The 13,368-nt window shown below is 48.5% G+C and overlaps 1 protein-coding gene across 4 annotated transcripts in view; it reads left to right on the top strand.

Moving 5' to 3' along the window:
* Positions 1–4,495: 4,495 nt before the first annotated feature.
* The window catches only part of ARMH4 (armadillo like helical domain containing 4), a 73,182-nt gene continuing 64,309 nt past the window's right edge, over positions 4,496–13,368 (top strand). For 2 of the 4 annotated variants that reach the window (XM_059819614.1, XM_059819613.1), the window contains exon 1: positions 10,624–11,986. In XM_059819614.1, coding sequence (XP_059675597.1) covers positions 10,657–11,986 — 1,330 coding nt within the window. In that variant the 5' untranslated portion in view covers positions 10,624–10,656. Of the gene's footprint in view, positions 4,538–5,181; positions 5,242–10,600; positions 11,987–13,368 lie in introns of those variants that run through there. The other 2 variants (XM_059819616.1, XM_059819615.1) reach the window with 2 other exon arrangements.

Below are 13,368 nucleotides of genomic sequence, written 5' to 3'. Positions count from 1 at the left end.
CAGTATGCATGGGGATAGCTTCCTCGGCACTTTATTTCTGGGAAAATTGTAATATGTGGTGTACTTTGATATAAACTGCATTGATTTTGTTAAAGGATATGAAGAAGAGCGAAGGCTGTACCGTGATTGAGTTACGGAGGTGAGCATTGGTCCTCCTGGGCTGTATTCCCAGAGCAACTGCAACTGATTCCCGTGACCTTGGACCACTCAGCAAAAGCCCGGTTCTACTCTGAAAAGTGGCTGTGTAAAAATGGCACTTTCCTACTCAGCAGATCTGGTCGCTGTGTGCTCTCCAAGTCACATCTGCTGACTTTAGCGACAAAAATAAGTTTTTATGGCTTTCCTGCTCTGTGAGCACTGCAGAATCACGAGAGCTGGGAAAGCAGAAGCTGCTCCTGTGCCTCCTTGTAGGGCTAATTACTATAAATCACAGCCAGCAGTGGGGCTGCGCTGGCACCACTTGGCCTTGCACAGCTTTTCTGTTAGTGCCAGCGGTGAGAAACATGGAAGAAAGGAATCCGAGTTGATTCTCTTGATTGAGTTTTAATTGCAGGTGGCATTTATCGGGTTTGCAGTTGGAGGAAAAAGAAATCCCTTCATCTGTAACATGATTACTTTTGAAATAATTCATTGGCCATAAACTTTTTCGAAGTGGACTTCTTTTAAACATACTTCCCTCTCTGTAACAGGGGATGCTGTTCTCACTTTCCCGGAATTAGACTCATTGCTACTCCATCCCAGTGACTGCTGTTTAATGGGACGGGCATGTCCCCTTAAAACAGATGCTACCAGCTGATGTAAAGGTGAATTGTGTGATGGCGATGTACACTGATTTATGTGCTGGGCGTCCCCAATGTTCAATTTGGGAAAGTCATTCAGCAGCGAAATTAGTGGTAACTATTTTAAAATTGCCTTTACCTTCTGTGGCATGTCCTGACATACTTAGGATAGCTGATATCATCTCATCACAGGTGCCAGGAGTAGCATCGTAAGATGCAGTATTCTGATGTCAGGACAATCATTTTTTAGTTCATTTTATACATACAAAATGTGTCTTCATGTAAATTTTTAAGTGACCCAGTCTCTTATCTAGGACATGTTATGTGTACTTTCTGGTTTGTGCAATAAGGCTGCAACAGGAATATCACCTTTTAAAGAAATCCACTGTATTACATTATTACTCTATACAACAGTTTGCTGTTATAATAATGCACAGATCTTATAAGGGACTCTGACAAAAATTAGGTATCGTTATTTCCATTTTACAGAAGGGGAAATGAAGGCAGAGAGCAGTGAAGTTTGGTTTGGAAACAAGCCAGAGCCCGGAATGGGACGTGAGTCCCATGCTCTTTTTATCAGCCACGCTACCTGCATGGAAGAATAAACCAGCTTGCATCTGAATTTAATCTTTGAATTTCACCTGAGAGGGTGGGAATTCTTTGAAGGACAAGACCAGTAGAGGATTGCCCTGCAATGTCTCGAACCAGAGCATTGGTAAGAAGGGAAAGGAACGGGTGTTTCTTAACTCGCTGTGGAAGTGGGGCTGGTTTTGCTTGGTTACATATATGCTCTGCAACATACTGACCTGAGTTGAAAATTAGTATTTCCAATAAATAAACCATAGAAATGAATAACAAAACAGTGCGCTCTGGTGATTTCTGATTTCTGCCTGTTTCATCATGCCTCCTTCTATCAGTTTTCAGTCTGCAGATCTTTTTTGTTGATAACGCAGAAGCCCGTGCTTTTGGCAGGTTATGCGGGGTAGAGAAACTTGCAGCGTATGGGGAATTTGCAATTTCAGATGGCGAAAAAAACCATAGATAACTGGCTATTTTGGTTACAGTGATTATCAGTGAAATATTTAACCTTGAGAGTATACAGTGCCAATCTGGGTTCAGAGTCAGCCAACGACAAGGGGGAAGTGAAAACCTCTCCAATCTATTAAGTGCTCTGCGTGCCTTAGAGAACAGCAGAGCATCAGTTACACATGCTTTACATTTCACATAACTTTCCAGATAATTTTAAAGGTTAGATAGAAAAGGGGTTGAAAACAGTATCCCTCATTCTGAATCCCAAGTCAAATGTTAGGGGCGAATTTTGCAGCTACTGCAGCCAAGCCTCTGGCTCAAGCCTGGTGGACTCATCGCCGACAGCTCTGATTTCTGGCGGGGGGGTGTCTCTGTTGTCCTTCCCCTCTCCCCCCCGCACACGGATGACTGAGCAGCTTGGGAATCAATCCCTGCCCCGCCACAACGTGCAGTGCTGCATTGGAAAACAAGCCCTCATTGATTTCGGTTTGCTGTAAAATCCGGCTCCACTGTTAACACCAGAGGTGGCACCTCCTCCGTGGCTGAGCCATCCCCTCTTCTCAGTCAGAGCCCTCCGCCAAAATGAAACGGGCGGAACCAAAGATGAACCTGCGGAGAGTTTTGGGTCCCTAATCTGGGAGTTAATGGTGTTTAAAATGGCCACAAAAATGCAGCTCGTAGCTCTTCCTTTCCCCCCCCTGCTCTGTCTCCCTTACAGGAGAGAGTAAACATCCTTTCTTTTCACGCTTTTGTATTTATTTTAGAAAGATGTTGCAGCACTAGAAATATTGATTCATTAATAATTTCCCAGATTTTACAATTCATAGATGCAAAGGCAGGAGGGACTATTCTCATCATTTTGTCTGACCGTTTGCTCTGCCAAGCCTAACTCTGAAGTTCTTTCCCATGTCTTTTGCCAATGACTGTCTTTACTGCTGATACAGGCATTTTTACACTTTATTTTCAACTTATGCAGAGGTTAGCAATATTACCCTGAAAGAAATCGCCCTGACCTACAACAAATCTGTCTTTTAAAAGTTTTAATATTGGATGCAGAATGCTACCAAAATGAACTGGGTTGGTTCCAGTTTGGTTGAAATCCAGTAGAAAACACTCTATTTCTTTAAAATTAGACAGGGAAAACATTGGGGTAAGTCTAGCAACGAGAACAAACCACTAGCATAAACGATATTTCCAGTAGCACAACAAACAGAAAAAAATAATGAACAATTTCTTAATGAGGAATATCTCAGTTTTCTTCAATCAGTTCTTTTATGTTCATAGAATCCATGGAATAGCTTGTGTTGGAAGGGTCATCTAGTCCAACCCCCCTGCAGTGAGCATCTTCAACCAGACCAGGTTGCTCAGAGCCCCGTCCAACTCGACCTTGAAGGTTTCCAGGGATGGCACATCTCCCACCTCTCTGGGCAACCTGGGCCAGGGTTTCACCACCCTCAGCGTAAAAAATTTCTTCCTTAGATCTAGTCTGAATCTCCCCTCTTTTAGTTTAAAATCATTACCCCTTGTCCTAGCAAATGGATGTTGTTTATTTAGAGAGCCCAGTGTTTGACAGGTACGAGCAGGTTAAATCTTACTCTCTTAAGTAAAAAAAAAAGGAGCCTCATTTTATAGATTATTATAACTGGAAGTACAGAGAGATTCACTGATTTGCCTCACGTGGTAGAGCATATTCACAGCAAAGTCAAGATTTTGACTCTCCTCTCCCTCCCCTGTATCATTCCTCTATTCCCTCCTAGCAATTCCCCCCAAAAATCTGTCCTCTCCAACTGTTTCCTCCTTTGAAAGAGCATTATTTTTGGTCTCTTCTCACCTGTCCCTGCTCACCACAAACCCTTTGCATCTGCTGCAGCACCGCTCTGAACGAGTCACTGCCCAAGACGGGTATAAAACCCCGAGTGCGCAGCTGAGACCTCATGGTGTCCCTGACACCAGGCTGAAGGGGAAGGTGAGAGGATGCTAAGCTGGTCTCTTCTTTGGGTTTTGGAGGTGAAGGGTGGGCTTCTGAGCTGCTGTTTGATGAAATGAGTTGATACGTACTCAGGGGCTTGATGGTGTAAAGGTTTGCTATTTCTGTTAGACTAGCTGCGGGGTTCCGGGTGGGAGAAGGAAACTGGGAGTAAAAGTGTTTATTTTTTTTTTCTCCCTGACCAAACAGGTGCTTAAAATGAAGACCCCAAAAAAAGAAACTGAAATAAGCTCTTTTAATACATGTGTGGGATACTATTTAAGAAGTCCTCCTCCTTTGCAGGGAGAGTATTAGGGGAAGGTGACCTCTACAGCTGAAAATGCTGGAGGAGAATCTATAATTGATGGAAAACTACTAACGGTGCTGCAGGCCTTGCTTTCGCATCCTCTTGTAAGCAAAGAGAGGGAGCCTGTTGGCTTAGGCTCCCATCAAGGCTTGTGAGAAGAGTTGGGTGCATGGGCTGAGGCTCCGACTTGGATGGTAAAACAACTTTTTTGGAGGAAAAAAAGGGGAGGGGGGGAACCTGGCTGCGGGTGAGCTCTCCCCAGCGATGCGGGTGGTGTTGGGTAGAAAACCCACCATGGGAAGGCGGGAGCCGCCGCACGGGCGGAGCGGGCCGGCCCCCGACACCGCCCCGTCGGGGCGGTGTCGGGGGCCGGCCCGCTCCGCCCGTGCGGCCGCGGGGCGCTGGGGGCGAGCGGGGCGCGCCGCCGAGGTACCGGGTGGAGGCGGCGGGAGGCAGGTGAGGATGCTGCGACCTGGGGGAGGGGGGTGTAAACGACCCACCCCCAAGCCGAATTTTCCCCGTGTTTATTCATTTTTATTTAATTTTGGGGTTTTTTTTTTTTTTTTTTGGATAATGATGCTCCGCTGCCTGCGGGGCAGCGCATCCTCGGCGCCGCTCTTTGTTCCCGGCGAGCGGGCTGGTCCCCGTGGGGTTGGGGGTGGCCCCTCGGAAAATGCTGGGGGGGATGTGTGTGTGTTGGTTTTCTTCTCCTGTTATTATGGGGGGGGTGACCACCGCTGTCCCTCCATCCTGCTGCGGGCCTGGGCTGGAGAAATCCGCGGGTGGCTGGTTGCACTTGATCCCTTGGGGCGGTGGGTGGCTGTAGGATGCACTTCTGGGTCTTTAAGCTCACCTGTAAATATGACTAAGGAGGACAGGGGGGCTGGATCTGTGCCCCGCAAGCAGGCGCGCTGGGTGTAATCGAGCCTCCGGCCATCCCCAATCCCATTCCCTTGCCACCAAGCAGCTTCTACCCAAGCTAAAAAGGCCTGACAAGGTGTGTTTAATCTGATCTTAAACCTACAGAGACTTATGATCCTCCAGGAGATCTGCTGCGCGGGGTCGCTGGCTGTGTTGGGCGAGGCGCTGAAATTTCTGAGTGTTTCTCGCTGATTGGAATCTGAACGCTACTGCTCTGCTCCCAGCCAGGCTGGAGAACGGTACTGCCATCCTTCTGGTGTTTGAAAACTGCTGCACCCTTTGGCCTCACTCTTAAACACCACCCCCACCCCCCCAATCTTTTTAATCCCTCAGGAATTTGGCAGCCTTCTGACTGGGGACCTGGCACAGGTCAGAAGCCATGAAGAACTATGTGGCTTTTAGTTGCAAATCTGAGTAGGGGTTTCCGTAGGTGGTCTGTGCTGTTCTGAACAAAGCAAGAGATTGCTTAGTGGTTGGGGGAATAATGCCAAAACTATGTCATGTCTCTTTTTTCTCAAAGAACTACTGCTGGAACACCAGTACTGGAAGTGGAGGTGATATATTATGTATTAAGGTGCCTCGGTAGGATGCTGGCCTTACAGAATATTAGTATCTCATTTGTTTGCTCGTAAGGATCCATCCTCAAAGGTGGAGGAAGATGTGCCCCTCTGATGTGTGGTTGTGTCTACATAGTTTTGCTCATCCAGCTTGGGCTGTATTGGTGGCTGGCGTGGAGTTGTGTCGCTGTTGGAGATGCCTTTACTGGTTGAGGTCTGTTTATCTGAAGCATGTGCTGTAAAAGCATCAGCTCTACAATTCACTTGATTGAACTGGGCAAGGATGGAGATGTAGGATGAAATGAAGGCATTTTTCTCAGCTTGTGTGCAAAAGTAGGAGTTGGAGCTCTGCAGTGTATCTGCTGGCTCTTGTATTCAGCACAAGTAATAAGGCTTGGGTAGCATACGTTAGCAGTCTGATAACATAGCATTTGATTGCTGGTAGTTGCTTGACTTCTATGTTTTGGCTAAATCTTCACATTAAAAGATTTGCAGTGTCTTTGTCCATTTCCCTTATCAATCAGTGGATGAATTGCAGAGCTGAGCACATCCAGGACTGTTTGGCCAGTCAAAGCTGGCATAATCAAGCTTGTACGTGGAGGTGCGAAAAGCTCTGTTCTGCAAAGGCTAGACAGTGATTTGTCTGAAGCTGACCTGTTAATCTCCTGTGCTCTCTGCTATATGATGCATGCAGCCACTTCAGCTCTGGAGTACAAGTGTCCTCTCTGTGTGGGAGAGGGATTGTTAAAACGGGGTTATTAATTCAAGTGAGTTAAAAGCTTGATGCTTTTTTCTTGCTGTTTCAACAAGTCAGGAAAAATACAGCCGGAACTTGCCCAAGGCAGAAAATAACAGCAAACGGTTTTCTTGGGAGTTTTCTCTAAGTAAACTGTCTGGGCAGAGCTCTAAAAAGCCATCCTGGGGAGTAGCTGCATACAACTGGGACAGGGGGGAGTTTCATCCTTTGCAGCATGCATCTGCGGACCTCTGGTCCGTGTAAGGAACAGCTATTGAATGAGAGAAATCTGGCCTGTTCTGTGCTTGTCCCCTTCAAGCCTGCCATGTTGGAGTGACCATAGCAGGCCGGGGTTCCTTCTGAGTGGCTTTTGTCAGACCTCCCAAGAGCTGACTCTTCAAACAGGTCTCAAATTCACAGAGGAGGTTAATGGTTTAATAGCTATTGCGAGTGCTAATTGTATAGAGCAAGGAAGGAGCCTGGTTCGGAAGATCCAACTGAGTCTGCAAGACTGCTTTAGCCTGTGACCAATTTGTCTTTATTGTCCCTGGGCTTAGTGACTTGCCCACAGTAGTAGATGGTTCTTATTCTGATGGGCAGCTTCTGGAGGTGCCTGGTTTTGGCTCCTGTCTTTAGCCTAGCAGGCTTTTGTGTGTCTTTCCAGCCTACCAGGTGGTAAAAGAAAACTCATTTTTTTCCATGCTAAAGATAAAGCTCCTTGGGTGTCTGCAGTTGTGCTGCCTCTGTGGCTCAGGGAGCTGCATCTCTTGGGATTTGTTGTTATTAAGTGCAGGGGAAGTAGCTGGTGTTGTCTCTTGCCCTCTGTGCGCTCTTCCTTTTTGAAGCAAGGATTAGTTTTCTCCCGAGAGCCTGGCACAGAGCTGTCCTCCACGGCTTTGGCTCGGAGAATGCCAGGTGAAATCTGGGGACAAGGAGTTCCTGCGGCACGAAATACCGAGTTACTCTACAGCTTCAAGCTAGTAACAAAAAAGCTTAAGCTTACTACAGAGGAAGTGCTTGGTCAGAGCAGCATGCTCCAGCTTGTTTTTAGCACTTGGCTAAGGCTGTAGAGCAGACTGACTGTAAAGATAGCCAGACAAGAGGGTAAACGTATAGCCAATGCAGCTTGAGTAACAAACTGCCCTGCAGCCGGCTACCTGCTAAAACCTGGATCGCTTTTGCATGAAGTGGAAGTGCTACAGTGAGGTGTCAAACTCTGCTTAAGAAGATAGCCAGGTCAGCGCTGTTCATACAGTGTCTAATCCAGCCTCTTCCTAAAGCTAAGTGGATCTTAAGCTCTGACTAATCTTCTTTGAAGTGCGAACTTGTGCCATTATCCTGCAGCAAGCTCCGTGCCACTATCTCCAGCTTTCATTGAATGTAGAGGTCTAGGTTAGCTTAGATCTAGTTGTTGTGGATTTCCTGAGCAAATAACTCTGCAACATTATTGTCACCCTTTACAAATGTAGGACTGTGGCCAACAGTGCTTTTCAGACTGGGGGAGATGGTATGAGGCTGCCCAAAATACCCTGGGAACTCTTGTATCGGGCTAGTACTGACTGTTCAAGTTACCTACTAGCCAGGAGGAGGAAAGGCTCTTAATACTTTTTCAATATTTTTAATTAATGGATCCCTAAAAGCTAGCCTTTTAGGGAACAGCTTTCCCTCTTAGTCACTGACACTTCAGATCCTAGGAAAGATGGAATAAGCTTGTCAGGAAGAGGGAGATTAATGTTTCAGTACTTCTGCTAACCACCTCCTGAATTTCTTAGGCTATTTGAGAACCTAGAGCTAAAAACCTAGAAATGTATATACATATGTGTGTATATATGCATAATGTATATGACTGCAAGAGAAATGCTATAGCTGTCTTTCAAGTGCAGCTGGAGTTCTGTTTAGGTTTAACCATTGCTAAAACTACTTGCATAGCCTAAAAAGACTCCTGGCTTCTAGAGGAACTGTATTTGGATCCGAACTGCTCTTTTAAAAAAAACCTCTTGATGTTCAGTGTGTCTGATCTTAACTGGCACTTGCTGAAGGGGTGTGAGGTGAACGTAATTATATTCATCAGCATGGCAGGGCAGATGCATGTCATTGGGCAGTATGAATTTAACTTGCGTAATATACTCTCAGTGCTTTTTAATTAAAAAGCACTAAAGGATTAGCCTGGAAGAATAGCTGAATACTGTCAGTTTTCAACTATTTTTTTTGTCAGGGAGGGTAGAAGAGAGAGGATGGGTGGCCACCCATCCTCTAGAGAAAGGAGGTGCTAAAAATAAAGTGGAAGGTATCTAGGCTGTTGCTGGTGAACAGCTTTTTGGTGGCTTCTGTTAGTCCCTGAGCACCTGGTACATGTGTGTGTGGCCTGTGACAGGGAATTATTCCAGCAGCTCAAACAGCTGAGGGCCAAGGCTGCAGGGAGTGGAAAAAGTGACTCGGTGTGCCTGGAGGCTCAACCAGATAATGGAGCCTGCAGTAGTTGACTCTGACCTGTGTCTCTCTAAGCTGGTAATGCTGAGGTTGTCTTCTGTGCTACAGGCAGCCCTGCAGATCATAAGGGTCTTCAGCTAGAGAAGTCTTTCTCTCCTGAGTGGTGTAAGAGGCATGTTTTATAATGGACATACACATAGCTGTGTGTGAGCAGACCAAATATAATATAAGCTTTCTGATGTTGTGTTTAGCTGACTGGACATGTGATAACACTTTCCAAAAAGAGACAAATGTGCAGAGCAGCAGGACACAGGGCCTTTGAGTTAGATGGACTAGCACAAATGTGGTGTTACTGAGATCCCTTTCCCCACAACAGCGGTTACCCCTTGCACAGCATCACATGGGTGCATGAGAAGATGTGGAGCAGTGATACAACCTTGTGTAACATGTAGTGCTATGCATCTTGCTGCTGCACTGTGTGTGTGCAAATGCAAGTAATCTTTATCTACATCTGTCACAATATTGGGTGGGGGAAACGAGGAGTCTAGCAAGCTGGGGGACTCATCCTGGTGCCCAAGAGCAAGAAAGCAGAGGGTGATCTTTGTTCTTCTTTGGAAGACTGAGGGGTGGTTCTGACAACTGCACTCTCCTTCCTTACTAATATTCATTAATCCTGTGGCTTGAAGGTACAAGCAGTTCACTTGTGAAACTGAGAACATACCAGCCAAAGCAGGTGAAGCTGTTGATGGTTGGAGGCTTCTTGCAGCAGGGCTTGACTGTGCCACTGACAAGCTGCCTCCTGGACCTGGAAGGAGGACCTTACCAGATCTGCTGTGTGATGGAGCATGGTCTGCTGCGTGCGTGAGACTTGTGTGACCAGCTGTCCTGCATGGGATGCGTGGGACCTTGAATGGGATGGTTCTCTGCTGTTGTGTGATGGTGCAGCAAGCCCAGGACTGAGAGGCATCTGCCTGGAGGGCGGTGGCTGAGAGCAGGCTGCTGCTGTGAGGTCCACAATCTGTCTGGCAGCCTGAGCTGTGTTACTGGAGGCATCAGAACCTGCCAAGAGCAGGCTATCAGCTGGCTGGATCATTGCTGTGCTACTGGTTCAGCGCTGTCTTGGAAACTCTTGAAGCAGACCATGGTTATACCCATGAAACTTTCTGGAAGTGCCTCCAGACCATGGTTATACCCATGAAACTTTCTGGAAGTGCCTCCAGACCATGGTTATACCCATGAAACTTTCTGGAAGTGCCTCCGTGGTGCAGTGCAGCATAAACACTGTGCTAGTGCAGTGGTGCTGCTGTCTGGGCTGTAGCCCTTCTCCATGGGGCCAAGGAGCTCATACAGGACATGATACTAATGCAGCCCTAAAGCCTCCTCCTGTTTTGGTTCTAGTCCTGTATTGTGCCCTATAGACCCACCTTGTTCTCTGTGCAAGTTCCTTGGTTTCCTTCTGTGTCAATGCACAGGACAGGGCTTGCCACAACAGGCCTGAGACTTCAGTCCCATTGGCCCTGATGAGCATCAGTCCTGGACTTGGTAAAGGACAAACAGGTTGATCCTCATTATATGCTTGCAGGTCTGATGCCTGCTGGGTAGAGCATAGCACTCTACCGCTGGGGCGAGAGCTTGGCAAGGTCTGCCTTAGGCTTCTGATCAAGATTTGGTTTTGTCTGGCATGAGACTTCAGATTGGGTGGGCTAAGAACAGTAAAATAGATGGAGGGATCCATTGCTTGGGATGTGTAGGAGGGGTCTGCTCAGAGCTGGCCATAGACTAGCATGCATGGAACTTGTCACCCGGTTATTTAGGGCCCTGGCTCAATAGGTGGTTATGGGTATGTATAATCTTGGTTCCTTTTTCCCTTTCTAGGTCTTGCACTCTGGACTTGTCAGCCTTGCAGGCTTCTGGGCACATCTCCTCTCGCTATGAATAGATCAATAGGATTTAACATCTGTGTGGTCACCTGCAGCATCCTGCTCTTGTCCTCCAGTCTGCCATGCCTTGCGTCTCAGCTGCTGGAGGAGAGGGACGTGACAAAGGTCCCGCATGGCCCCTGGACAGGGAATGGGGTAGAAGATGAAAGGACAAGCATGCTGAACTTAAATAACCTGGGCCCTTCTGAGCAGACTGTCACTGAAGAGCCGTGCGGAGTGTCAGCAAAGCCATCGGGGACACCCCTAAATGAAGCTGTCGCTGCAGAAGGAGCAGCGCTGCCTGTAAGCCCGAGCCATGTCATCCCGGGCAGCCGGGGCCTGGGTGCTCGCACCTCTGCTGTGGCGATGGCTGCCAGAGGTGAGGAGGAGCTTGGTCCCATGAAGTCAGAGCTGGAGGAGGACGATGCATTCAAGGCCATGCTGACCACGGCTGTGACCACGCTGAATCCTGCTGTTCCGGAGGGGTCTGTCGGTGGCCCCGTTAGCGAGACCACCACGGAGGGTGGGGTTGAAGTAGAGCACAGCTCTGCTGGCCTCTCAGCAAACCCCCTTTCTGGGACGGCGGTAGAGGAGGAGGCAGAGAGCAACTCACACCCCTCAGCTGCACCCCAGCCCACACTGTACCCCAACTCTCCCAGCTGGGAAATGGCAAGCGAGCACCCTGTCATCCCGACTCCCCCAGCTCATGGCATGACCCCTGAGGTGGGAATGCCGAGGGCCCGCACATGGAGCCCTCTGAAGTCCCTGGCTGTGCGAGCATCTGCGGCTGCAGAACGTCCCGTTGTGGTGACTGAGGCCTCCCTCCCCCTGGAAGCAGGGACGGGTGTCAGGCAAGGGGAGCTGCCTGCCATGGCTGGCACTGTCACCATCCACCCTATGGACACTGTGCCACCAGACTGGGATGACACAAAACTGGGGGATGTAAATCAAGGGGGAAGCATGTCTCATCAGGAGGTGACAGAGGACCTGGGGGTGACAGAACCATCCCAGACCCCACAGCAAGGTGTGGGGGAGGAAGAGGATGCAACAAGAGTGCTGCCATCCCCAGCGTCCCCTCCGCCAACTCCTGAGCTTGCTGAGGAGACCAACTGCACGGCGCCGGTCCGAGGGGAGGAGTTGCCGGCAGCTTCCACAGACAGCAGTGAGGCACTCCCCACTGCGAACCTGACGGGTGTCGGCACGGCTGATCTCGGCTCGCTGGAAAATGTAAACACAGTCACAGCAGAGGAGGGGAAAAGCATCCTGCCATCACAGCCGGAGGCTGCTGTGGTGACAGACACACAGTCTGATCTCTCTCCTACTCTGGAAAGCTCGTGGAAAGGTAAAGCTTGCCTGTAACAGACACTTGCCCTCTAGGTGTAGGTTTGGGAGGGAGACTCTTGGAACCTGTGTTCCTCTCAGGGAGATAAAGTGGAGAAAGGTGTGATCTTGATACCTGCGATAGAAGTAGGACACCTCTCCCCCCCAGGAATGGCTTTGTGGAGGAGTAACAGCCTAAACAGGTAATTCACATCCATAAAGTACCGCCTAGGTTGGCTGTTCCTAGACACGATGTCCCTGGGTACAGTTAGGCACAGTCTGTTGGGTGTACCCTGTCCTGGCTGTTAGGTGGAGCAACTGTATTGAGCCGCCTCTTCTGCTCCTCGAGCTGAGAGAGGGTGGCTGTAGTAGCACCAGGAAAGCGGAGACTGGAAGGGCTGTGGCAGCTGAGCCTGGGGCTGAAGGGTACTTGAATACACTCTGTAGAGAATTGGAGTCTCATCAGCAGAGACTTGGTGCTAGTTAAAAAACTTGCTTTGTTAATGTTCTGTGTGTGTGGTGTGCTACCAGAGCAGGGGCTTCAGTTTTGGTGCTCACATAGCAGTTGAAGGGGATAGCTGTAGTCTGGTTGTACGCATCTTGCCTTGACCAGAGATATGTAAATCTGCTTTGAATAACCCTCTGGTGTGCCTCTCCTGTGACCAGGGAGGGAGCTCAGCCTCTGACCCACTGGTTAAACACTTTATTTCAAGGAGGATAACACTCCTGCAAGTGTCCCTTTGATATGGCAAGTGCAAGGACCCAAAGGTTCATTCTGAAGCTCTGCAAAAGAGGGCGAAATAGTTCCTGGGGGTTTAAATTAATTAGCATCTGGGATCACCTGGCTCTCAACTGCTAGTTATGCACACTTGCAGTCAGTGCAGAAGATGCAGAGACAATGGATGGCTGTAAATGCTTCCTAAATGCAGGAATAGGCACGCTGCCCTGGTAGCCTGTGAGCAACTGACATATTCCATGACTTTACAAGGATGCTCGGATCAAAAGATCTGTCTGGAGCTCTGTGTCCTTTGTAACAAAAGCTCCTGGTGTTGTCTCCCCACCCTAGAGTGAAGCTGTGGCCAGGCTCTGACTGTCTAGTGTTTGTGCCAGCTCTGTTACTGGCAGGCAGAAATCCTCCTCCTGGACAGCCTGCCCCAGGCTGGTGGTGTCACCCTGTGCTGTCTTACCTGCAGAGATGGCACCTTCAGCCCCCTGGCAATGTACCCACTTGGTATTTAAAAAAAACTGGTAGAAATGTGTGTGGGGGGGAGTTCTGGTCAGGTGTTGGGCAATGATGTGTTCCTAGGCTGATGAGAAACATGAGCTGGGGTTTAAGACTTTAATTGCTGGGCATCTTTAATCTTCTACCTTTGTCTGCAGGGGCAAAAGGACAACTTTGCCCCA

The sequence above is a fragment of the Gavia stellata genome, chromosome 7 (genome assembly GCF_030936135.1).
Source record: "Gavia stellata isolate bGavSte3 chromosome 7, bGavSte3.hap2, whole genome shotgun sequence".
NCBI classification, from domain to species: Eukaryota; Metazoa; Chordata; class Aves; order Gaviiformes; family Gaviidae; genus Gavia; species Gavia stellata.
This window is presented reverse-complemented; position numbering and strand designations above follow the sequence as displayed.